This window comes from Falco cherrug, chromosome 12 (assembly GCF_023634085.1).
Source record: "Falco cherrug isolate bFalChe1 chromosome 12, bFalChe1.pri, whole genome shotgun sequence".
NCBI classification, from domain to species: domain Eukaryota; kingdom Metazoa; phylum Chordata; class Aves; order Falconiformes; family Falconidae; genus Falco; species Falco cherrug.
The window spans coordinates 28,805,442-28,832,243 of NC_073708.1; the positions used below are offsets into that span (position 1 = coordinate 28,805,442).

Here is a 26,802-nt window from a genome sequence, read left to right on the forward strand (position 1 = left end):
TTCATCCAACGACAGGAACCTAGTGGCATTCTACTGAAATATTATGTCTGAAATACATGTTTTATCATAGAATCATTGAATGATTTGGGTTGGAAGGGACCTTAAAGACCATCCTTAAAGTTCCAACCTTCCTGCCATGGGCAGGGACACCTCCCGCTAGACCAGGTTGGTCTTACACCTGGGAATGAAACTCTATCTAGCAGTTACGTATCTAGCATGTTCATTTGTACATGGACACTTACTTACATTCTCGCTTGCAAACCTGCTGGGCTCTGTCTGTTAACCTAAGCAGCCTGTAGTTTTACAGCACAGCGTGACAATATATATACTTTTCCCCGCCTGTCCTGTGCTCTGTCCTGTTTAGTCCCAGGTTTCCCAGATGTTACTGTGTCTACCAGAGTACCAATCTGCCTAATTAAAAGAGGTTTGTCTTCCTTGGTGCAATACTACCATGCACCGACCATGACCCAAGCTCCTTCCAACAGAGGTAAATGTTACAAGAGAATCTCAGCTGCACACTGCTGTGTGCCTAACTTGACATCAATAATTAAATGCAAGAGCGTGGTCACCAAAGGAGCACCTAGTGTTAGACACTGAAGTATCATCTAGTCCATTGCTCAAGCTCCTTCTGTACTCAGTAGGGTATTTTGGATACAGAGAGATGCCCTGAACAGGCAACTCCTGGCACCTACCTTGTGATAGAACTGTCCTTTGGAGGGGCTAATATTTCTCCTCTCCAAAGAGAGGGAACTGGGATCAGACCACTAATATTAGCAGATAAATCCCTCTCGTAAGGACCCAAAATATGAGCACAGTCTGGCAGAGAAGCATCTGAAAAAAATCCAAATCTCTTTCGCATGGCAGAATTGAGACCATTAAAATGCTCCGCTTTTCACCCACATTCTGCTCTTTTTCTTCACTGAGCATACTTTTCTATCCTTACCCCATAACTAGAAATAATTAACCTCACCAATCAGTACACAGCTGTATAAACTAGCACTCTCTTTAGATGATGCATAATATGGAACTGCCAAGTGGAAATTTAAGGTAACAGTTATAATCTTACTAATCTATTCAAAAAAGGAAGCAAGAAACAGCAATATTTCTAGGGCTATGTACAATTTCTGTAATAGATCAAGGCTGAGAAGAAGAAATGCTTTTCTGGCATTATTTTGATGAATCTCAGAAACAGATCAGTGAGCAAAATTTTGCACAGTCCTTTGATCCCTAATTTTTGGCCAAGGTTGTAATGATTTGCACACTCCAAATGTGCATTAATTTCCTTTCCCCCAGCTGTAATGAGCCCATCTTTTTTCCCTTGCTGTTTTCCTGGTCCCACCTCTACCCCTCCTTGTGTCTCTATGCATTTCCCTTCAGAAATCTGCTGCATTGGCAAATTAGCAACTGATAAACATGTGTGGGATACAGACAATGGAAGTTTGCACAAAAGCTCCTCCTCTGCACCTACAAATCCCAGTACAGATATAAAATTACCGATAATCACAGCCAGAAAACAGAAGCAGTTCAGCTTTTGTAACCTCTCATGAGGACTTTCTCAGTGAAGCTTGTGAATTACTAGCTAGAAATATTGCATGGTCATGATTATTTTATTTTATTTTTAAATTAAATTTAGTATGATGACAGCACTAGAGACTACAAGTTCTCCCTCCAGTGAACACACACAGCAGTCTGGCTGTTGCTAACTCCCCCTTCCCACCATGCAGTCCTTAGGTGGGGATCAACCTCTGCAACTCGCTCAGGCAGCTAAAGCCAGGGGCAGTGGCACCAGCACTGGCAGGGCATCGCCTGCACTGGGACAAGGCCTAGGAGGCAGAAGAGCAGCTCTTTGCCCTTTGTGCTCAGGTCTTCCCACCTGCAATTATAGCGGCAATTACAGGACAACCAGTAAGACTGACGGGCTGCTACCACTGTGCCGTGACAAGGAGGCCACTGGACAGCCACTAGAGCTTCACAGGGGCCACTGCAGTGCGTGCACCAGCAGCACCGCATGGGAGCATGTGGTCCCTCACTACAGAAGGCTGCTCTAGGCACCTCCTGGTGAACTCAAGAAGTAAAAATGCCTTTTTCTTCATTTACAGACCCAAAGGCCACCTTCAGGCCAGCTCAAATGGGACAGTTCCTTCTGGGTCACGCCTGACTCCAGCAGGGACCCCCATCTCCGTGTGCAGCTGGCTCTCCTGCTGGCCATGGGAAGGCAGATAACATCCCAATTCCTCTCACCCTTCCGTTATCCTCTCTGACAGCTAAAATCCGCAGGGCACACCAGGATAAAGCAAAGTCTGCAGCTTCTAGCCGCTCAGGGACTTGCTCTGGCACGAACAGGCAACAGCGGAGAAAAGCTGCTTACAATCCCGCTGCACCTAGGCAAGAGCCAGCACACTCATGCTTTTTGGGGTCCCTGCTGCATGGTTTGGTGCTGGCTTCAAGAACCTAATAAAAAGCAGCATTACAAATTAACTTACACAGCACCTGGAGAGACGAGAAGTCAAGTCCCAGGAACAGTTTACTTCACATCTCCTTTCATAAATTTGTCAGGGTACCTAGACAGTCCCATCACTACAGCATTTCACTGCCTCTGGAGCATTTCAACAGAAAATGTGCAGATAGTAATTAAATGATCACTGGGGTATTTTTGCTTCAACTTGAGCAATTTGTTTGCATTCTCTGATTTTGCTACCTGTCTATCGTAAGCTTATTCGTGCAAAACAAAGGAAACAAATATTAGCTTGCTTTCCTTAGTGCCAAAGAAATTAATAAATGTTGTACTCTAGGGTGCAAAACCTACTTCAAATGTGAAGTGACCCCAGTAGAAATCTTGGAAATGTTTGTCAAGAAGTATTTAACCAACAGGCTTCAAAGCAATAAACAAGCCTAATTACAAAAGCAGTTTTGTAGAATACTGTAATCCGTTAAGGTTCTTCACAGTTTTAAGAAGCAAAATATCACATCTAAATGACAGTGTACATGTGCTTTGGCCTATAGACAATATACACCAGAGGTGTTCTGCATTAATTTCTGCCTTGTACTGTTTACATAGAGGACAAGTGTCACAGTTTTTGCCTCACAGCCTCCAGCTGCAGTCTTGTCACATCTCTTGAGTGGAGCAGAAGCAGTCTTTGGATAGAGGAGGTTAAAAAAAGAAAAAAAAAAAAGGAGGGAAAAAAAAAAAAGAAAAGAGAGAGATTGTAGTTGTGGATTTAGTATTTCTGTACTGGCTGGCTCGCTTTTGCTTGGAGCCAGGATTTAACCACAGGCTTTAGTGAGCAGCCTGGTGCAGCAGGGAGAATCTTAGCTCAGGCGCTGCACCAAAAAATTAAGATAATTCTACCACATGCTTTTTAAGTGCTTATAGAGAAAAGCAGAATGTTTGAAAGGCACTCTTTGAGAACTGTAATTTCCAAAAATACATATTTGTACATAACATTTCTACAATGGACGCCTCTACCAAGCATGGATCCTCAAATCTGGATAAAACTCAAAACATGAAACAGGTTATCCATCATTAATAGGAGCTGGGAATTATGTACAATGGACTATAACTGCTGTCACTGCTAATCTTTAATTAAAGTTTTCTAGCTTTTCAGGAAGAGTCAGATATTTAATTCATCTCTCTCCTCCAAAAAAAAGTCAGTTCCTCTTGAAATTACATGAATGGCTTAAAGGAAGATAATTATTCAGTAAAGCTTGTGGTAAAGTGGATAACAGCAATTACTGATGCTGAAGACAAGAAAATAAGATGAATTATTACACTGCATTTTTCTGACACCCTTACCAAAGTGACTTTAAAAAAGTGTGGCTCAAAATTTTGTGTTTGCTTAAACCTGGTAACAGATCTCCCAAAGAAGGCAAAGGACGATTTGCACATACTAACATTTGCACTAGGGAGGGAGAGATCTGCTGTTGATTTATCGCTGCTTCAGCACTGGCAGGAGAGGCTGGTGGACTTCAGAAACTCTCCTAAGCTGTGAAGTTTAGGATCTGAGCTCCACATGGCTACAGGAGCAGAATGCCTGAGCTCCACCTGTCCAGGTATTCTGCACAAAGTGCAAACCCAGCTACCACTGCCTACGAATGAATCTCTGAGCTGGACCATGGATAAAGAGGTCACAGAGTCCAAGACAAGCTAAATTAAGTTGGAACTCCCAGGCCAGTTACCCATGCTCTCATCTTGTTAGCTTTATTTAGCTAGTATTTATTTTCAGGCTTAACTGTATCTAAATTGTTTTGTCTGCAGACAATTGGTGTGCTTTACCAAATACCTGAATATTTCATACAGATCATCGGTCAAATGCCAGTCTCTAAGAGCACGGATTCATGCCTAGAAGGACAAGTTTCCCACGGAATGCTGCCCTCCAGGAAGGGCAGCAAAGGAGATGGAGGTAAATGAAGATGACCTTGAAGTGCATTGCTCTGAAAAAATGACAGGCCTCCCATGGAGGGAATAATGCAGCTGAATTGCAGTCTCACTACTAACAGTGGTTGTTGCTATGGTGATTGATACTGAAAAGCCCATATAGACGAAGACTGCAGAAGGAATAGTAATTCCTGATATTGTTCAAATCACTAATGTAGCTAAGGAGCCATCTCATGCACTCTTGCAAATTAATATTTCCATGTGCTCACTGTCTTTGTCACATTGCTCCCCTCAAACACAAATGAGTTATTTTTCCATTCTCTGCAGCAGTATTTGCATAGTATTAGTTAATTATAATGGAGCAACCAGATGCCAAAGCCCCTGCTGATAAATAATAGTTGGTTCAAAAATGTATTTACTGATTTAGCATATATTTCCTGAGAATCACATATTCATTCAAAGTGGCTTAAATTTCTGAAAATAGAATTAATTATGACCCCACAGTTTACAGAGAGAAGCAGCTTACATACAAAAGGTATGCACATTCTGAATGTCTTCCCTGTCTTTAATCTTACTTACTTGCAATGAGGTTGCTAACTCACACCTGCTGTCTCCTCAATTTCACTTCAATCCAGGAAAGTGTTAGCAAGTTTATCACAGGTTCTTCTGGTTAAATGACTGAACATGACCCCAAAAGAAGAAAAGTGAGGCTGGGGTAGAGGGTTTAGGAGTAAAATAAAGCAGCTTGGGAGTAAAAAAAGGGATGGTCAGAACGCCTAAGCTTGATACTGTGCTGCTTCTTGTTAAAATCCAAGACACTCCATGGGGATCAAGACATTATTAATACTCTTTTGTGTTCTGATGGGAATATAATCAGCTGAATCAGACTGGAGATGTTTGGTATTAGCCAAAATTTAAATGGGAAAAAAATATGCTGGGATGTGTTTAGTGGGTTTCTTTTCTGACTGAAAATTGGAACCTGTACGGGACAAGCTCACTCCTACTCCCTCAGACATGACTTGCTTCTTAAACTGGCAGTTTTACAAATTACACCAATTTGGCAAGTCCCTCAGAAACATCTGATAATATCCATGAAACCAACAGCTGCTCTAACACAAAATTCTGTGTTTCTCAGAAATATATAAATGTTCTTCTAGCAACCAGAACACAGATTACTGAACAAGGCCCTTGATCCTGTGACATTACACGCAAAACCCACATCACTCCCCATTTACCCAACTGCTGCTCACTTTTCTCCAGGAACAGCAATCCAAAGTGAGTCTGAATATAGGTTCAAAAATTAAAAAGATACTCTTGAAATAAAACAGTTTGCAAGGCAACTGATCTGAAGGGAAGAGTACCTTAAAAAAAGAAGCATTGAGAGAGAATACAATGAGACAATTGGCAGGATTCAGTGTAGCTGGATTCGAGGTTATGAATATAAGCACATGTTATAATTGACCACGTCTTTAAAGACAAGACCACTGTGGTGGTTTTGGGAGGGGGAAAAGACTAACAGACTTTTCAGGAAACAACCAGCCCCTAATTATTTTCAGTTATGTGATATTAGGGAGCATAGCTATTATTTGATGTAAACAACGTACAATTCCACAAAGAACGGCCATCATTTTTAGAAAAAAATGTCTGAGACTGTCTACTCAAATGGAACATTTAATCACTGAGTGACACTGCAATTAAAAGTGTAAAGGTTGTGTGCTAACTGCATTCACTTTAACAGTAGTGAGATTTCTATAGCATTAGGATTTGCCCTTCAGTTTCTATAGCTTTGAAACAGAAGGCAGCGCTTTGCTGGATTTGGGTACAACATGAACAATTATTTTAAACTTGTTGGAAAAAAGTGTATTGAAGTGTATTTTATTGTGAGCTAAACTTTCCCTGTTATATTTTATCAAATAGAAAAATTTCTTTGCAAAACATAGGCAAAGTTAATCCAACCATTAGGTCTTCCTCTGTATGGAAACAGTGTTATTTCAGCCACTAAGATAGCTTTCAGATGTTTTATCCATTAACACGACTCATAAAACTGGGTGTTTTTTGCTTTTGCATCAAACTTTACATGGTCCTCTCTTGCGTAGGACTGTACTGAGTCCAAACTAGCTGACTTTGACTCATATGTTCAGGAAGCATAACTGTTAAGCAGTTGTTAATTAGTGTAATGCATATGTACCTGTGGCCACTGAAGGATGGAACTCCTACCCACTTAATCTGCCATCACAACACAACTGCTGGCACTGACAGCTACAGAAGATTTCCCTTACTAAAATCAAACCGATTCTTGCTTTTTGGATGAACAGGCTCAGAATTACAGCTCTGTTCTTATGAACAAAGCACTTCAGACACAGAAAATAATCATATTTGGCAATAAGAGATGCAATTTCTTGGCTATTTCAACTCCAAGAGCTCTAACTGCTTAAAGATAGACTTCCCAGAAGATAAGCATTAACTACAGGCCAATTTTTGCTCCTCTGACAGTATAACATGTGAGACTGGAAAGAAGAATCAGAGGCAACTTCTCCTGCTAAAGAGCAGTGGAGCAAAGCTTTTGTATGTGTGCACAGGTAACATGCAGTCCACTAGTATTGGACTTTCATTGTAATTATCCATAAATCTTTGTATAAAACCAGCTTTTTCACACCACTCTTCCACAACTCTGTGAAAAACTGTCATTTGGGGTGTGTAAGGCTTGTGTGCGTGTGAGCGTGTGCTTGCAGCGTGTTCTTTGCATCTACTCTTTTCTCCTAGTGTACGTTCAGGGAAACATTTTTCAAGTACCGAATTCTAAATTGTCTTGTTTTGGTATTGCGTTTTCATCTATTGTGCTTTAAAGAATAAATTATTAATGGGACATACTGATACAGACAATTTATCTGTAACTGAGGGATCAGCACAGAGTAAATGTGCAGAGGCCACCACCAAACCCTGCTGTCGTGAGCCAGGCACTGCTCAGTACCAGGAAAATCCATTTTCAGAATGTTACATGTGTCTCTTCTTTTTTAAAACTAAGCTCAAGAGACGTAAGTAGGGACAACAAAGCCATTTTGCCCTAACCTTCTGCAGGTAGAGCCGTGGCACAGCTTAGGCTATGGCTTTAGGGTTTAATGATTTGAATTATGCAATGACTATCTTACCTTTAACCTAAGTTCATGCAGTATTTTACATTTAATTACAACAAGCATCCAACGTATTAAAAATGCAACTACCTTCATTCTTCCTGTAAGAGTGCAATTAAAGGTAACTACCAATCTCCTTTTTCTTGCTGTTTTGTTCTGAAGGAACTCAGGACAAATATGATTATGGGCTGAAATTTTTCCTAAGTAACAATGGGGATTTTTCTGCAATTACTACTGCTTTTGAAGGAGCTCTAATACTTTAAGCAGTGATAAAGTGGCAGCTGTACATGTTTAATTTCTGAGAGCCCAGGCATAATGCAAAGCATTAATCCCTCCAGCTGTCCAGTAATTAAACATCATGTAAAGCCCAGAGGATATCATTGCTGTGCTACCTTATCTTATTTATGAAGGACTTTCATTTGTTAAATCTACAGTAATTTTCTTTCCCTTCTTGGAAATAATTGTAGATTCCTCCACCATGGCAAGCGTACTCAGATTACAGCTACTTTCTATAAAATGACATGAATTTCAGGCTAGCCTTTCATCACGTGCTAAAATAATCACGACTAGTGATAGTAGATAAATATTACCCCTACAGGCATAAATGCAGTACTATGGGCATTGACCCTATTAAAATTGGTGGGTTTCTCAGGTAGAAAATATGGTAGAATCTGACCCTTTGGGTTTGATTTCCCTCTGAGCTGACTGAGGAACACTACACCACTGTGCACCTAGCCTGTTAATGAAGATAATGAACAGAGTTCGTAACTTTGATGAAAGCATGCATTGATGAGGCTGCAGAGGAAGACAAAATTATCACCAAGTAAAAAGCTCTCAGCAGGTTCTGTGGAGATTTGGAACAAACAGAATCAGTCTGGTCAAATGCCCACCAGTAGCACTGGAAGTGTGAGTGGGATGCAAAACACAGGTACCTTTTACTGCGTGAAGAAAATGCTGCTAAGATGACATGATGCTCCTCATTGCTACAGGATAATGATAAAGAACGATAGAACAATTTAACTGTCAACAGAAAAGTCACTTCATGTGAGCATAGGTGCAGGTGCAGTGTGGAGGAAGGTGGCTTTAAATCAGCTTTGTAATTTCCCTGTTTCAGCTGGCTCATCACCAGGTGGATCTGCTGGAGGGATCAGACCAGCTTTAGCCTGCTCTAAATTCTGCCTTCTGCCAATGGTTCTCAGGTGACCTGAGGGTTATTGAGCAGGGCATTGGAAAGAGTTGACTCTGGAAGTTTTCTGCACTCAGACCTTCCATGAAAAGCTCCCCTCAATGGTAGGCACTGCTGCTTTTTATGGAGAATCACACATGTGCCTGGAAGTTTGCCAGGAAACAGTAAGTGAAAATCTCCTGCCCTGAGGATCTTGTATGTGGGAAATATGAAGGCTGTGAGCTACCATGGCAAGGACATGTGGCTTACAGCTCCGCAAGACTGTACTTACTGTTGTTTCCCTTATTAACTTAAAAAAACTTTACACAGTTCATTCAGTTTTAATCTGGCATATCATATCATACGGCTGAAAATCTAGAGCTAATTCTCAGCTACATGGTCAGCAACAAAAAGCCAGAAGACCAGGGTCCACAAGAAGATGCTCTAGGTAATACTAGGCTGTCACTATCATAAGATTCCTGCAGGAGTTCCTGGCTCTCACCCTTGGACAACTTTATGAGATAAGCACAAGTATGTCTGTTACAGGCATAGGTTTTCATGGATCGCTGTCTCTATACTGGAGTTAAGCAGAATAAATCATGGTATGGCAAAATAGCTTATGCTACCTACGTATCAATGAATACATCACTTCACTGTATCCGACTATTGGGAAAGGGCAAAACTGTGTACTTCCAGCTCTTCATCTGCAAGACACAATTGCCATACTGGGTGCAAGAAGTGGTCCGGGTGAGAACGAGTAACACAATCAAAGAGATGAGGCCAGAATCTTGCTCTCTCTGTTGAGCACCCCAGAGTCCTGTCAGGAGGAACAAGTGATGTGTGCACTAAAAGGGTTCAATGCCCATTTCAGCTGTTACTGGGTAGTAGCTCTTCTGTTCTAAAGCCATGCTGAAATGCTCTCTGCGTTTCTGAGCGGCTGACAAAACACTGGTTAATATCTCTATTAGCAGGAATTTAACAAGTTCTGCAGTAGCTAGCAAAGTCCAGACCGACTCAAGTTGTGATGCTTTAATTGCAGTCTCTTCTATTTAATTTCTCTTTTTAGTCTCAGTAAATGTGTTCCTAAGCTTGTCCAATCGATTGTGACAAAGGTTAGGTACACTGGGAGCAGAAAACCTTGAGGGAAGTAAGAAAAAGGATGCCAGCACCTCCAAGCCAGCGAATTCAAGACTGCTCTTACATTATTAACTGTTGATGCCTATTTTAGAGGACTAAACCTGACCTATGACTACAACACACTTTGTATTATTACTTCTGCTCCAAAGAACTAAAGAATAAGTTTCTTTTATATACTCTTTTATTTTAAAAAGGCAGATGCCTGCATTTTCAAAAATTGCTTGTGCACTGGAAGTTAGCAGTGGACTTAAAGCCTACCTGCTGGAGGTAAATTATTTAGGCAGACAGGCATTTAGCTACCTACATGCAAGGATTAATACCTGCAATTAATCCCTGATGCAATTACAGTCTGTGCAGACACAAATCTGGATCCCTAATCACTGATGCTTTATCCACTGCAAGTTAAAAAATTCACAGCTTCCGTTGCTTCTTTGGACAGTTCTTCCACAGGGTAAAAACTGCACCATTTTTTCCATCTTCATGGGTGAACTGCAACAAGAAGGTGCCTTACCATCCACGGATACTGGCTTTCAAGTAGCACGACAGAGTCAGTGCCTGGACTCCTTACGAAAATAACTGCTTTTCTAATACTGGTACCAGACCAGGCCTAACAGGCCAGCAAAGGCTGTTTTACACACCTCTGTAGAAGTTTTTATTTTAATGGGTTTCATCTATCAAATTGTTGTTTCTCACTCCAGACATGGCAAACAGGACTCTTATTCCAGATGAATACAGTCTGCTTTGCTTACTCCTAAGGCCAGCTTTCTGTAGGGCTGGATTGTACAGTGGAGATGAGGAACTCAAAGGAAATATTTGACTTATCCATTGTTTGAGATGATGCATTTTTTTTTCAGCATACCTGCACTCAGGTAAGTCCCAAGCTTGCTAACTGCATCTGATCCCTTTGTCTAAAGAGGGTTACACAAGGACAGCATACCAGACTGCAAATTGGCTCCTTCCTTAAAGAAAAGATATTCCGAACATTGCTGTGACAAATCTTTTTCAGATCACACAGAGTGCCCATCTCAACAGCAAGTCTTGAACCATGACTAAAAGTAAATGAGTGGGAGGTAGGACACCAGTCTGCTTCTAGTCGTGCAAGATGATGCACCAAAGATAAGGTTGATACAAAGCACAAAGGGGCACCCAACCTGAACAGAAGATGGTCTTACTACTCATATTCTATACTTCTGTCCCCAAATTTCTGAACAGCAGCTTTCTCTCTACAGCTGGCCGTGCCAGTGCCTACACTGACTGTGCTGGGTAAATTCCACATTGATTAAACAGCAATTAACATAACTGTGAGAAGAAAAATCCATCAAGAATTATCAAGTCTAGAACAGCATCTGAAAAGCAATCCTGGGAGGCCAGAAGCAGACACAGCAAAGAAGAACCACAATACACTTGCACTGTTCTTACAGTTTTGGATGATTTCTACTACCAGAATCATTGCTTTCCTCTCCTGCAGTAGACTGTCCCTTAACTTGGGACTATGAACCATTGTGACCTAGGGACAGGCGCTTGCACAGCCTCAGCACAACCAAGCCCTGCTCTTGGATCGGAATGTCAGCACAATATTGCTAGTGGTACAACTTACTAATGCAGGAATGCGGGCTCAAGTAACGTTCATGAATTTCATATTAAGTCCTCTTGAAGATTTATAATACTAAGAGTCAATTATTCCTAGCAAGCCATAGGAGTATCCACAGTTTAAATGTTGGAAGTGTCACATTAGCTTGAAGTAATAGCTTTATTAACATGGATTTAGAAAGAGCTTAGGGTTTTTCTTCTGGATGCCCTCACTCACAGTATCTGCAAGTCATCTTCCACTTGTTTATTGCACATGCAAGCTCTCACCATAGAAATTACCCCCAAGCACAAATAAAACTCCCTTCCAAACATGTATCCAGAAAGATGTGTTATTTACAGAAAAGTTCATCATCTCTGTGAGAGGTGCAGCCTTAGCTGTGACAGGGTGCTCTGGTCCAAGGGGCTGCGCTGCAGATGACAGTCAGTGCTGAAGCTTCTTTTAAAATGAGAACAAAAACATGAGTGCAGAGGTTAAAAATAAAGAAAAAAAGAGGTCTGAACCTAGGAACAGACTTTTTTTTTTTTTTTGTCAGGATACTGCAGTGCTGCTGAGATAAGAGAAAACAGATAAAGGAGGATTCTAAACAGAGAAGAAATGGGAATGTTAACAGAGTATCAGTGGATAGGCTTAGTGAGGTTTATCAGATTTGGATAAAAGAAAGGATAACTATCAATCCTGTGCAAGCTCTGAGTTTAAACGGCTAACACATTTGTTCTCATCCATGAGGAAAACACCTTAATTTGACAAGCAACCTCACTGAAAATGCTCCCATTCAGCAATGCCTCCTGTTTCCTTCTCAAAGTGAGATTTAATGCCTCTGAAAGGTGCCGAGTCAACAGATCTTAGGACTGAAAGCTTTTGTTTGCATCCACCTAGGAAGCTCCAAGTTTCTGCCTGGTCCTATTGCCAGAGAATGGCCCATCCCATGCTCAGACTCAGCAATGACCCCTTGGCAGAGACTACCAGTACACACCTGCCGAGGTGGCAGCCTATGTCGCGACACATTCAGCCATAAGGAACTAGATGAAAGTCACTAACTCATTTCACATGAGTTACCCAACAATGTCAGAAGATGGTAATTTGTCCTTGGATTAAATTTCCATTTTAAGAACCCGCATGTGCATTAAAAACATGGAGGATAAGCAAGACTAGAGATGCTGAAACATTCAGAAGAGAAACACTCAGCTATTTCTAAATCCATTAATAGCATCATGATGCTAAAACTGTGTGGCATTCAAACCATATTTACATTCATTTGGGGGGGTTACCTACAGCCTTAAAAAAAAAAAAAAAAGAAAAGAGAAGTTCAAAGCAATTCCAAGTAGATTTTTATTATAAATAAAAGACTCCATGAGACAACTCCTACTGGTGTAAGCAGCAGCATTAAATTAGTGGAGACAGCCACTAGTGTAAAAATTGTTCTAATTTCAGTAACTCACATTGGGAAAAGAATAATTTTTTCAATAGCAGTTACAATTATCTTCTGAACTTGTCTATAATTCAAGCCTCCCATTCAAAGGAAAAAAATAAATGCATGTGCTAGAGAGAGAACACTGACTTTCATACAGAAAAATAAAAGACTTCTGAAAACTTCCAAAACGTCATTAAACTCAGAAGACACAGGACCAGGGGTCTAAGCACATCACCAACTTACCATATCATAATAATTTATTACTTAAGAATTGTCCATGCACATGCACTTAATTCTACATGAAACAGGAGGCAACATAAGGCAACCTATGTCTTCTCCTTGCGAGCCCACCCAACTGGAACTATGCTGCACAGGCTCACACAAGCACCTGTTACTGTTAGCCCTGGACCTCTGGGTCATGTGCAATATGAAATGGAGATGCTTTGAAAAACTGCATGTCTAATCAGTAGTTAATTGAATTAGTGAGTTGCATCAAACCTTCATACTGAGACTCATACTTAACAAACGGCACACTGGGTTTCATTAGCAAGAGTGAGGCCAGCAGGCTGAGGGAAGTGGTTACTCTCCCCTAGCTGGTACTTGTTAGGTCCTATCTGAAACACTATGTGCAGTTTTGTGCCATCCTGACAGTACAGGAAAGGCATCTGCAGCCTGGAGAGAGTCCAGTGGAAGTCCAGGAAGATGGTTATGGTACTGGAGCACATGATACACAACAACGGGCTGAGGGAAATGCATTTGGTTAACCTGGAGAAGGTTAGAGGGAGATCTTATTGCAATTTTCTGGTATTTAAAGGGGTGGGAGGCCAACTCTTCTCAGAAGTGCACAGCAAAAGGAGAAAAGGCAATAAGCAGATGTTGTGACAAAGGAAAAAGTAGAAAAGGACAAAGAAAAAATATTTTTACAGTGAGTGGCTAAACACTGAAACACGTTGCTTAGACAGTAAAATCTTCAGTAAGATTTTGTTTGATAAAGCTGTGTGAAAAAAATAGGTTTATCTACAGTGTTTTACTCGGAACCACAAAATGATCACATAAAACGTAATTAATTACACAACTCCAGTGAAAAGATATAATGTGGATTGTGAACTGGCTAGGTATTAAGAGCCCCAAATTCTGTTTTCAAATGAAGAAACATCAATGTGTGCTTGTGTGCAATCATTCAACCCTTTCATCAGTAATCTGGAAGTAAAACTAACATTGCTGATATCACATGCAACATCAGAAATATTGATGGATGGGTGAATAACTACACACAGCATGAGATAGCTTCTTAATAGCCTGGGATCATTTGCACAAGAAGAATTTAATAATGACAGAGTTATATAAGAACAGTATTTAGAAAGGTGATTTTACGTCTGCACAGACTGGTAAGACTGATATTCCCTAAGTTCTAGTGGTCTGTTTAAAAAGAAAGTTGGAAAATCAGCTGGGATACTGAAGGGAGCCACAAAAATGAGTCAAGCATTCACTCAAAAGAAAATATCTGACAACAAGAAGCATAAAGAACTAAATATATTTAGTCTATCAAAAAGACAGTTTGAGAAATGGCTTGATTGCACAGCGTAGGAGTTTTCACAGAGGGAAAACACTGTTAAAGAGCTCTTCCATTCAGCAGAGAAAGGCCCAATAAAAGGCAATGGCTATTTAGGGACTGAATTTAAAACAGTTACAGTAAATAGTATATAATTCTCTCTTTGTCCTGTGAAACCAAGAAGCTATTAATAAGGAAATGTCCAAGCCTATCTATTATATCCCAGAAGAAGCTAGCCTTAGTCTATAAGGCTACACTCTGCAGGAGGAAGGACACAGTGGTAAGCTGCTGAGCTACCACTGAGGAAGGGTTCAACATTGTTATTTAAGGCCTTACCACACCATCTTGGTATTAACCCTGATAATCATGTTCCAAACTAACTATATTTTGCTACAGTAGTAAAAGAATACTTAATTGTCCATGGAGTTGACTTTGTATTCTCCAGCCAGCTCCAACTGGAGAATCCCTCTTTCCTCTCTTTTTTTTGTAATTTACTACTTAGCATAGCAAATGTAGAGTGAATGAATTTGTTGGCAGGAAAAGTCATCCCTTTACGTGCAATTTGTAATAGTCGCTCTAGGACTTTTATAGTCCTGAAGAGAGATCTTGCATACGTATTAAAGTATTACTAACTCACCAGGAGCGCAACCGGCCTCGTCAATACCACTTTCACAATCCCTCTGCCCATCACATCTCCAGGATGCTGGGATACATTTGTTGCTTAAGTCTCCGCAGCTAATTTTTTCAGATGGACATACTTGCTTGGCTGGAAGAATAAAATAAAGAAAAAAACCCAAAGTTAAACATAATCCTAGACATTGCCAACATTGTTTACACTTTTAAAAGTTACTTTTATTTTGTATGGTTCAATCCTGAGACATATTGTAACGAAATCCCAAGTCAACACTGATGTTGAGGTGTCCTGTACATGTTCCTCAAATGAGATCACAATGTTTTTACATTTAATTAAAAAAAACAAACACAAAAACCCAAAAAAAAACCCCCAGAAAAAGGAGGTGCCACTGTTTATTTTAACAAAATCCCAGAAACTTAACTTAAACTCAAAGGAATTAGGGTAGAGGAACAGAAGTCATATTTGTATGCAGCTTCTTCTACCTAGCGTTTCCTTGCAGGCAGGGTCTTGCTTCTGGCCATCCCAGTCACCCTGCGTTGCAACAAACTGTGCACAGTTCCCGTGGCTCTTGACACACTCTTGGCCCTTTCCCACCTTCTCCTTGCTGTTTTGGCCTGTGCATGGGCTGCAAGTGCTCAGCTTTGTGCTGCCACAGCTCTGCAATATGCTGCTGCCTCTTGAATCAGGTCTCCTTGCACAGGATTCCCCAAAACCAAGGGCCTTCCTGTCCTTCCAGCCTGTGCCTGGCCCAGCCGACCCCTTCCAGGAACAGAACTGTACCGGAACATGCAAATAAAACAAATACCACCCCTCACTCTTATTTTCAAGCTTAACTCTACCAAAACGAACTGACAAGAGTTGCTTCAATAATCAACAGGGATTTCAACGAAGATCTTAGGGCTGGTTATTAAGTAGGATGCAATACTCTGTGTGAGTGATGCTCAACACAGCAACAGCACTGCCTGTTTGTGACTGCCTCAAACCCCCAACACACTGTGGTTTTGCTATTAAAATGCTAGCACCCTGCACGCAGCAGCAGTAGTACTGGACCAGCTACTCTGAAAATGCTACCTCAAATTAAGTCAGGAAAAATGAATTGCCTAATTTTAGTATAAGGGTTTACTTATATGTTTGGTATTGCAAGGCAATTTCTAAATTCAACGATCTAGGCAGATTATGATCAGTAAACTTGGGGAAAAAGTGGTAAGCAAAGCGTGAACTCACACATGTTAAACAAATGGGCACAATCTCAAACACAAGAAGTTCCTTCTGAATATAAGGAAGAACTTTACCTTGAGGGTGACAAAGCACTGGAACAGGCTACCCAGAAGCTGTGGAGTCTCCTTTTCTGGAGACGTTCAAGACCCACCTGGGACACAACTCTTGTGCAACCTGCTTTAGCAGGGGGGTTTGGATTAGATGATCTCTAGAGATCCATTCCAACCCTGACCATTCCAGGATTCTGTGAAACTTAACGGTAACTGCCTAAATTAAAGGAGATTGTGACCTGAAACACAGAGACACAGGAAGACCCACAGAAGCAAAACCCCCAGTATACACAAGAATATAACTATGAAATAAAATCTGCCAAATTTCTCTGGAACCAAGGAAGCTGTGAAGCTCATTCCCTTACAACTATTTTGCATTGCCAAAATTCCTTTTTTTTCATACTAGTGTAAAGAGCAACAGATCTACATTTATTGCGACAAGTCTGCTTGAATGCATAATGTTCTACAGTTTAAATAATTGTTTGGTATTCTGGAGTCATCATCCAGTTTGGCAGGATTAGCTTTTTAAACAGACCAATTTCTCTCTTTAAAAAATCACATGTTTTGAAATAGTTCTTCCATTGGTATTAATGCTGATAATGCTATATATGGCTGCAGGTCTACTGAAAAAGGAGGAATCTTAATTCTGAATTGAAACTTTCACATTATCCTGCCTTGGTAAAGGTACTTATGCCAAGTCAATCAGCTTCCCAAGTGCTGAGCAAAAGAGGATGAAAATTATACCTCTCCCTTTCCATCTGCACAAGGAGGCCATAGAGGGGCATCTTACAGCCCCAAAGCATCAATCAGCCACTTAGAAAAGCAGTGCCATTTAATCCCAGGATTTCTCTGTCTTAGCACCTTGAAGTGATAAGAAGCAGTTTCTAGAAGCTGTGGGCAACCAATATATCAAGACAAATTAGGTCCTGCCACAGACAGACAGTTAATAATAGATGTAATGAAATTTTATAACCCTGAGGCAAGGCAGCATTTTTGTTGAAATTTGCTCACTGCATACCCAAATAACATTTACGAATGTTGCATGATCTACAGAACTGGGGGGGAAGGAATCATTACTTAGGCTTCTTAATTATTTTACCAGCAGATCAGTAATAAAAATCACTTGACATTGGAAAGGCTCCACAACACCATCCCACCAGGATCAACATGTCTGCCAGCTCAGACCGGTGCCCTGCCAAAGGCGTTGCATCTTCCCCTCCGTCCTGGTCTCCCTAAGATGCAGATTTAAAATACACAACTCCAGGGACGCTCGGTGGCGCTGAGCACTTGGGTCCTTCCACAGAAGTCAGACAGCATGTCTGAAAACCAGGTCACTTGCCAACTGTGCAAAATGGTGTAAAACAAGGTGCTTGCCCTCACCCTCGAGGAAGCTGGCACGCCTCACTGCAGTCAAACTGCTTCACAGACCATCCCCCGAGCTGTAGGCCAGGGCACACCGTCCCTATGCATACACCAGGAATTCATGGATGCAGAGGGAAACAAATCCTGTGGCAGCTGATGGGCTGCTCCTCAAAGAAGAAAAACACAGAGCTAAAATGGTCCATTTGGCCTAGAAGCCCCATAGCACAGAGGGCTCGCCTGCCAAAAATCCTGCTTCTGCCAGCCTCACCCAGCCCTCGCATGCAAAGGTGCGAGCCTAGAGAACGCTGCGTTGAAAAATAAAAACATGCAGCCAAGTCACTATAACTTTAGTTCTGAAAACCAACCAACAACCAACCCCTGCACAGAGCCACACAAGGATTACAGCCTGCAGGGGCCAGGGAGTGACGGTGCCGAAGGGCTCACCTCACCGCCATCCACCCCTCTGAGGAGAAAGGTGGCGGCTCTGAGGAGAAGACAGCACCTTCTGGGAAAGGGAGAGGGACGGCCACAGGCCACGCGTATGAGGCAGCACGAGAGTCCTGGGGGGCTGTGAAAGGCACAAGCCTTGCTGTGGGGAAGGGACCCCAACCCCAGCAGCAGGGCCGCCTTGTTTTCTGAGGGAGCTGCCAAGCAGGGTCAGCAAAAGCAGGGTGCTTTGCCACAAATGGCGTACAAAAGGATGACGTGACTGGCGTCTCCAGCAGCTACCTGGGCTTTGCCTTCCTCCACCAAGGCCCCCGAAGCCTCTCAGCTCTGAAGTGTGCAGCCCCATGGCCACCGAAAGCCAGCTGCCCCCCCCCAAATGCCACCGCCGCCACCAAAGGTGGGTGCTGAGGCGCCGCTGCGGAGGGCTGGGCGGGGGGAGCTCTCTGTGGGGGCGAGGGGGTTGCAGCCCCCCGCGTGGCCCCTGCACCTACGGAGCCCTTCTCCCCCACACTCAATTCAAGGCTGCTTCTAGGTTTGCTTCTAGGCTGCTCTGTGCTCTTACACAAGTTTTTGCCATAAGCAAACATATGCTTAAGAGTGCCCGAGATAAAAATTACTTTCCTCGCTGTATTTATTACTCCAAATGGATTTCCATGCTTTTACATTTTAAAAGTTTGTCTCCTGACTGCATTTGTGCGGTGTGTTCAGGAACAAGGTGTGTATTGGACTGATATACTGGGAGACCCAAAGCAGTCACGTAGATGTTTGTTGATCAGGTTATTGGTCCACTTCCCAAAAGATTGTTCTAGTTCTTCTTGCTCAGGCTACGGTGATGGAAAGGTAAATCTGTTTTGATGCTGAGAAGAACCAGCACTCTTCATCCTTATAGTATACCTCCATCAAGAACTAAGTGGACCAAGGCAAGCGAGAACACTTTCCACGCACCAGATTTTGAAGAAAGTGAAATACAATTAAAAATCGTCTTCTATCACAGTGGGATCATTAACCTCCAAAAAGGTTATTTATTTATTGGTCACAGTTCAAGTATGGGCATTACTTTTGCTTGGCTGCTCTGGGCAGATACTTAATAGCTTTGGGAAGCTGAAAGGTTTAGAAAGGTACAGACAGAAGGCTCCTATTTATGGAAAGCAATCTCTGTGTTAATCATCTCACTGACAGAGTAATTACAGACATTTAAAAAACGTAAATCAAAGCTTGAACTTGCAGGGATGCAGCCACAGAAGCTGCTTTTGGTCACAGTTCATCACATTTCTGTATTCCTGTGGTTTCTGCACCCAAGCAACCCTTGCATGGAAGCTAACAACTTGAAAGCACTGGCAGATAACAGGGAATCTTGCATAAAACTCCAAGCAAAATTTTGATGCATTATTTCAGCAAGCTGTTTTTTTTCCTCCTGCCCAAGATGCTGCAGCAGTGCAAGTGGACTCAATGTCGCTGTCCATGCTATGAAAACAGGCTTTTAGCAACAGCAATCCAGAGTTAAAGTTTCTGTTTCTGTACACTGCTTATACAAACCCTGGCCTTTTGGGCTTACGTGACCAAAATGTTTACTTCTTACTTTCGTCTCCATCCACCCAGAAAGGAAAGGGTTAGCGCTGTATGTGATGGTGAGTGCTCTTACACTGGATATATTCTGGACCAACGCGAGTTATAGCAAGATCTGCCTTTTCAGAAAAGCACCATTAAACAACTTGGTTGAAATGTCAGACACATCAGGACCAATTTATCACAATGAACTGCAAATGCCAAGGATGGACAACAATGGTTTATTTGTAAGGAGACAAGAGCAAAGAAGGCAAGAAGGTTCCATTTACTCACTACCGCCAATGGCACATTCTTCTTTTCCTTTATAGGAGGCTACAAAGTCTTTCAGAGAACCATAGAGCCTAACTGGCGCCCCACTGTTTGCTTCCTCTTGTGCCACTGCTGTGCTTTTCAGGCTCCGGACATCATGTATATTCAAGAAAGCCCAAGAAAACAGAATTGATTTACTTTCAGAAGACCATTTGTCAGGTTCTCACCAAACAGGTACTCTAAGAGCATGCACAAAATGTAATTAAGCAGCTTCTGCTGGTGGGAAACCCACAAGACTTTTCATCAGCAGACTGAAAAGAACACCCTTTGTGGAAATACATCATCTTACAGGTCTGAACAGTTTCTCTATCTCTGCTGAAATAATTCCCCATCCTCTCCAGACTGCCCCCTGTGTTTTTCCCAGGTTCTTCAGAAGAAAAATTCCAACCTGAAACTTCATTCTGTAACCGAGAAAATACCATACTAAAATGGTTTAATTAACTTCTGACATGCCAATAAATTGTTCATGCAAAATATCCACTACTACTATTGTTATGGAACTTAAAATTCCTACCCCCCTCTTTTCTCCAGGAATGGTTTAGTTGTTGGCTTTTTTTTTTTTTTTTTTTTTTAAAGGAACGGTTTTTAGAAATGACCTCCCCTCCTGAAATATAGTATTTAAATCTTCTTTTGTGACAGCTGGCAGTCCTATCTCAGAGGTGTATACTTGCCCATGTACAGGACTAGTACCTCTACGCTTCCAGCCAAAACAAGCACAATTGTTAAATGAGCAGCTGTTCAGAAGAAAGGAAGGGAGCTGACAGAGATTGCTCAGGGAAATTCAGAACTCAAGAGTTCCCAATGCCTAGAGATTTGCAATTCAGAAAAACCATCTCAGTCACAAGTTTGCATATATAGGATTTTTTAAAAAATATATATGCATATGTGTGTGTATATGAACATATATCCCAGTGTACACTCACTACTAACTTACACCTCAGTTCCCCACTGAAGTATTTAGGGTGCATAAGAAGCATTTCAAAATCTGTCTTGTGCTTTTCAATTATCATCTCAGCTGAAGGTGTGCCTGCACTGGTATTTTCCATCCCTTGCCCCTTCTTCCCCCTTAGTGTGGATGCTAGGAACACTTGCTTCTGCCCTATCACCCATCAGTTCACTCTGTAGCTCAGGACAGGTTGCTATTGCCTTAGTTTACTTCACTTAACCTTGCAAGACACATCAGATTTTCTGCTAAAGAGTGTTATATAATCATATATGTTATATTTAGTTAATCTCCCTTATGTCCTTCTTGTACCAAGCAAAACCCAAACTAAACAGTACCAAACAAGAGCCTCATTTACAATGAGAAGTATTTGCATGGGGGCAGCAACACCCAAGGTGGATGTGTCTCAGGAATGTCTTTGGCATCAGCGTACAGAGAACACACGCTGTGACTACACAGGAACTCCCCTACACCCACAGCCTCGCTGGGTGCCTGCATTTGGATCTACGTATTAGCAACACGCAAAGACAGAACACGTTATAGGGAATGCTAATAAAAGAATTGGTTCCAAAGGTTATGACTTTCTCCTTCTGTCACGTAAAGCAACACGCTATAAGCATCAGCCTGCTGGGATAGAACTTGCAACTTCTACTAGCCAGCGCAACTGCATCCAGCAACAGTATTTGGTTTGCTCACTGTATCTGTATTATGCATACACTTGAGATCACTGAGAAAATAAAGGCAACTTTATATTTCCAGTTGAAACCAGCCCAGGCCAAAATGAATGCCATGACTGGTGGCTTAAGTGAACTAAGATTATGGCACTTGGAAACTTGGAATGAGACTAAACCACCACCACAGTTGATGCTTTTGTTGACAGAGGAGGATACAGCTGCTAGCATGGGATGGTCTGTCCAGATCAGAACTGGCGCATGCTGACAACGCTGACTCCCAGGACCTGGGAGCTTGGACTGCTGCTACCTGAACTTGTATTTTTGAATGTGAAAGTACATATTTATGTGCAATAACCATTGTGGGATCATGCAAAGGCAAAGAAATAGTGAAAATCTATTCTTTCTGCACAAAAAGGTGATTAACTTATGGCCATTACCTTTAAACTTTGAACATAAGTTAATAAAGTGACTCAAAAAACAGATTAGGAAAGGCTACTAAGAAACTACACTACAAAGGTCAAGAAATCATATCATAAATAGTATAAACCATTGATACACCTGATAAAAAGTTATATTCTGTGGTATGATTTCTTTGATGACGACTTATGTTCAGAAGTTCCCAGGGGAATGGAAAAGGATTTACACAGCTCCACTGCACTGCATAGTACAGCCCTTAAGTCCATCCTTGTGTGCTTGTAAGAACGGCTTCTTTACAACAGCACGGGTTAGGAGTTGTCAACGCAACTCCTCTTCCTAGAAACTGGAGGGAGAAAATAAGCTTAGCATACAAAGGGTTCAGCATGTCTAAAATAGATAGCATGTACCTTGCTTTTGTGCAGATTATCACACTGGTGATTATCACCTCTGAGATCAGAGTGAAATAATCAGGAATTCAAAATCCCAAGATTAATCCTAATTACTGAAATATAGACTCACTGTCAGAATGAAAGCTGGGTAGCTTTTATATGAAAAGCATGTTTCAAACACAGACACTAAAAACAACATCAATGAAGAAAATGATTCTCAGGGCTAGTGCCAATAGTTTTTGTAAGTAATATAAACTATATCTGAGCACAGTGTAAAGAGGCAAAATGTTTCTATAGTAGGCTGAAAAGACAAATGGCATCAGGTTTTATAGTAACTAATAACTAAGCTTCATGTCCCACAACTTGAGCCATCTGCATGGGTCAGGAGGGGATTCTTTACCCAAGTTCAGAGCTATCCTGGCACACTCACAGTTTGTTTTTAAATCTTTCCCAGAATACTGAATATTGGCACAGCTCAAGACAGCATGCTGGACAGAAAGGGTTAGTACTCCTGGGCTTCCAGCACATCATTTTTCTTAGATTTCTGAATGCTATGTCTTACTCACCCACTTTAAGAATCAAAACTACCATCACACTTGGATAAGAAAAGCATTTCCTTCCCCCAGTCAGACTGGCAGGACTTCAGCCGATTTTGTCTTCCTGTAAACACAGCAAACACTCACTGCAATCATCTGAGCATGTCCCACCTAATTACTTTCATAACTTTGAAAGATATTGTTTTGACGGCACTTCTGTTCTCTACTTGACGTGCCCAACAGGCCTGCTGCTGAGAAACAAAGTCCTTTAACTCAAGTCACTTGGCTCATTTCAGGTAAATCCAAGTCAATGTTAATGGCCCACAGTAAACAGGAGGTCAAACTGGATGATTTCATGATCCTCCCTGTCCTCAAAACAATAGGAAACTTGCAATACTTTCAGTAGGAGTCAGGAAGATTTTTAATTGTTTTTAACCTGTCCTCACGGTCATACTTTCTAAAGCTTCAGAATTTAAAAACTAAGATCAGATGTTTGACAACAGTCAGCATATAGGATGCTGAGCATCACTAAATTCCCTTTTTGTTGTTCTAAATGTTGAGTACTTGTAAAATGACAGTACCTTAGTGGTGTCTGTACAACGTGCAGTGGCATTCCCCCACTGTCAAGTCTGCTTGAGCACAGAGGAACCAGTTTCTAAGAGATCATGACAGGTTTTTACATACGAGAAAAACCTACATGATACGATAAAGGTTTTCTGCTCCCAAACAAACCACATTTCATTACCTGCAATTACACACATGAGAATTCAAGAAAATACTGTAAAGGCTCATTCCCTACAGCAGCTTTTATACTTAAGCAACTTGTTACAAAAGTTCCCGTTCCCAGGGGACACTTAACACCTCCACACAGAGCTGTAGCAATCCCTCAACAAGGTCAGTCCTTGGACTGTCCTGGCCTTTGTATTCCACCAAGCTCATCCTGCCCAGCTTCTTATGATCAGTAGTACCTAGATGTCTCTTAGATGTTCATTAAATGTCTCTAACCATTGATTTGGTCAGGGGTGCACGAATCCCTTAATAAACTTGAACAAGACATAACATAACCCTGGGACTCCAATCCTTACTACCATTTTATATAGGTTCTGGACCACAACAACATACACAATCAGCTATGGTCACCACCTATTTGTGGGGTGACTGCGCTGAAAGGCATTGATCCTGTGGCAGAGCTGAGCTACAAGGGGAAGACTCCACCTGGGAAGGCAGAAGAGAAACAAAGTTGGTGTAGTCCAACTTCACCTGAGTAAAAACACTGTTACACTGTGTGTAGCCATGTGTGTACCATGAACCACATGGCACCTCTAAACGCTACAGTTGTAGCCCTTCCTGACACCGCAGCCATATGGTCATAAGAAACGTTTACTCAGATTAATCCAGAGAAGAAATTAATGCAGCCCTGTAATGACAGGCTAGTGCCTAGTTTAATCACTATGGAGCACAGCCCTCATCGTTTAGGGGAACAAAAGGAATTTTGACAAACCGAAGTCTGAGGCCATCTGCCAACTTTCCCCCCTACTTCTGCTAACTTTGGCTCTTTGCATGTCTTCTCTATGGGTGAAACAAGTCCTTGATTTACCCTGGATTCAAAATGGAAAAATGTTCACACATTCACAGCCAAATCCTGGCCCAAGAAATATGCTGCTGAGTTCAAATGGACCAGGAATAAAGTCACAGGTCACAGTGAGTATTTACCAGAACAGCTCCAGCAACTGCTCCATCCCAGCCAGTACCCTGAAGGTTAACATTAAATATGGACACCAACCAAAATATATCCTTGCCAACTGTCCCATTTACTTCCTTATATTAAGTCACAAAAGGATATTACTGCAACAGTGATTTTTAAGAGAACAGCTATACAGAAGGTTAAGTTTTGCACTTTTATCAACAGCAGCCATAAGGCAGACTAGACTTTTTAAACTCAAGAGGGATAAAACCTTACCTTCTATCTGCTTACAGGAAGAGTTCAAGGAACTCATTTAAATTAGCACAAAAGTAGCCTCTCTGTATTTACGGGTAAAAAAGTGCAATGTCAGAGACTTCAAAGAGGCTGGTGTTACAAATGCCACTGAAGCCCAGCATGTGGCCAAGCAGGAGGAACGGGCACCCAGTCAGAGCAGGGGGAGCCTCTACCCTGCCCTGCTGAACCCTGACACGGTCCCTACTTGTGAAACCACCAAACCTTCATGCTCTTCTCTCTGCTCCACCTCGAAGCCAAGGCACAACTTGTCTTTAAGAGGAGCTGTGACACTAAGACATAATTCTGGCTACTGAAAACCTAAGTTTCCATATTAAAGTTCTTCAGATCATTTTGCATGACTTAAAAATTTCTCTTCACTCACTAATAAGCATCTCCGATCTCAGGGATCAGCTGGTCATGCCCTTAGCTTGTCACAGAGGAATGGAGAGAGATATTGGTCATAAACATAGGGGAAAACTTGGACATCAGAGTAAGAAATGGGAAGAGCTGAAGAACCACTTGTTCTTGGTGTACCTACAGCAGCAATATGCACTGCCATTCTCAGTTTAATAAACTGACAGTTTACTCAGTTAGTGAACACACAGGCCTGTTTGCAAAACCTAGGACTTGTAATTTTCTTTAGCGAGAGTTTTCTAATAGCAAAGCTATTAAATATTCCCTTTTGTGAGAGGCACTTCTCATGCTCCATCAAAAGCAAAGATTAAAAAAAAAAAATCCAACAATGATATGACTTTGTTTTGGAAGGTCAGTTAAAATGCTCCCCTTTTTTCTGTCCTGAACATAACATCTTTTTAAAATTCTATTGTTTTTAGAGCTAGCTTGAAAGCGACTGATGTACAACATTGTTCTGTCAACCCCCCCATCCCGCCATGGTCTACATTAATAACTACCCTGTCAGTCTGTGTACACGTTGCCAGTTGCAATGCAGTTCAGTCTCCCCTCCTTTTTTGCATTAGCAGTAATGGGTGACATCGGGGAGGGGGAAGCAAAAAAGAATTGCCTTTTCTTTAAGCCTGGAAATCAAACTGAACTCCAGTCTATGGCATGGTTGAGAGCAGAGCTCTGTTCCTCAGCACAGATCCTCTACCTCTCCTTGTATCCAGGGATGCCCACTGTGAAAGCCTGAGTCTGGCTACAGACAACCTTTAAAATCTATGATCATCCACTGTGCTCCCCCATGATTAGTGATGCATGATGCTTTCAAGGCAATTCTGACTCAGGCAAGCCCTAGGAGAATAAAACACTCAAAGGTAACAGCTGACCCAGCACAGACTGGTAGTAATGTAGCTGGGAATCAGTGAAGTTCAAACACAGATATGCTATGTGAAGAAAGAAGAGCGTCAAGGAAGAAATAAGAGTCAGGAGGTTAAGGCAGCACAAGCTAGGCATGAATGGAAGTCAGCTAATTAACCCTGAGAAATGCAACTTTTGAAAGGAGAATTTGTTCACTGCCCTAGATCAGTGATTCCAAAGCCTTGTGGGCAAATAGATTTTTGAACAACTTTCCAACTTTCTCACGCAGCCACAGAGCTGACAAATTGATGCATTTAGCTCCTCAGCGCAGCTCCCGGGGCCTGTGATGGCCCTGCTGAGCAAAGGTGCACAGCTGGGGAACAACTGCTTAGCCTTCCTCCACCGAAGTGTGACTTATTACGAGTCTTTTGTCATCTATTCAGGTATCAGCCTGGCCATGTCAGCTGTGTGCTTAAGTAGCACAGCTTAATTCCCCTTACCTCGGCATCCCCCAGGACACCAGACGCACTCTCAAGCCTTGACTATGAAGCCTATGCCTCATGGACCGGCGTAGCACAGACAGTGCAATGAGCTGTTCTCTACAGAAACACAGGTAATAACTATATTCTCCCAATCTGTACTAATACAGTAACACTTCTTTCT

General features: G+C 41.8%; 1 protein-coding gene across 3 annotated transcripts in view; it reads right to left on the reverse strand.

Moving 5' to 3' along the window:
• The window catches only part of LRP8 (LDL receptor related protein 8), a 194,254-nt gene that overhangs the window by 28,279 nt on the left and 139,173 nt on the right, over positions 1-26,802 (reverse strand). For all 3 annotated transcript variants that reach the window (XM_055725294.1, XM_055725293.1, XM_055725295.1), the window contains one exon: positions 15,000-15,128. In XM_055725294.1, the coding sequence (XP_055581269.1) occupies positions 15,000-15,128 (129 nt within the window). The remainder of the gene's footprint in view (positions 1-14,999; positions 15,129-26,802) is intronic.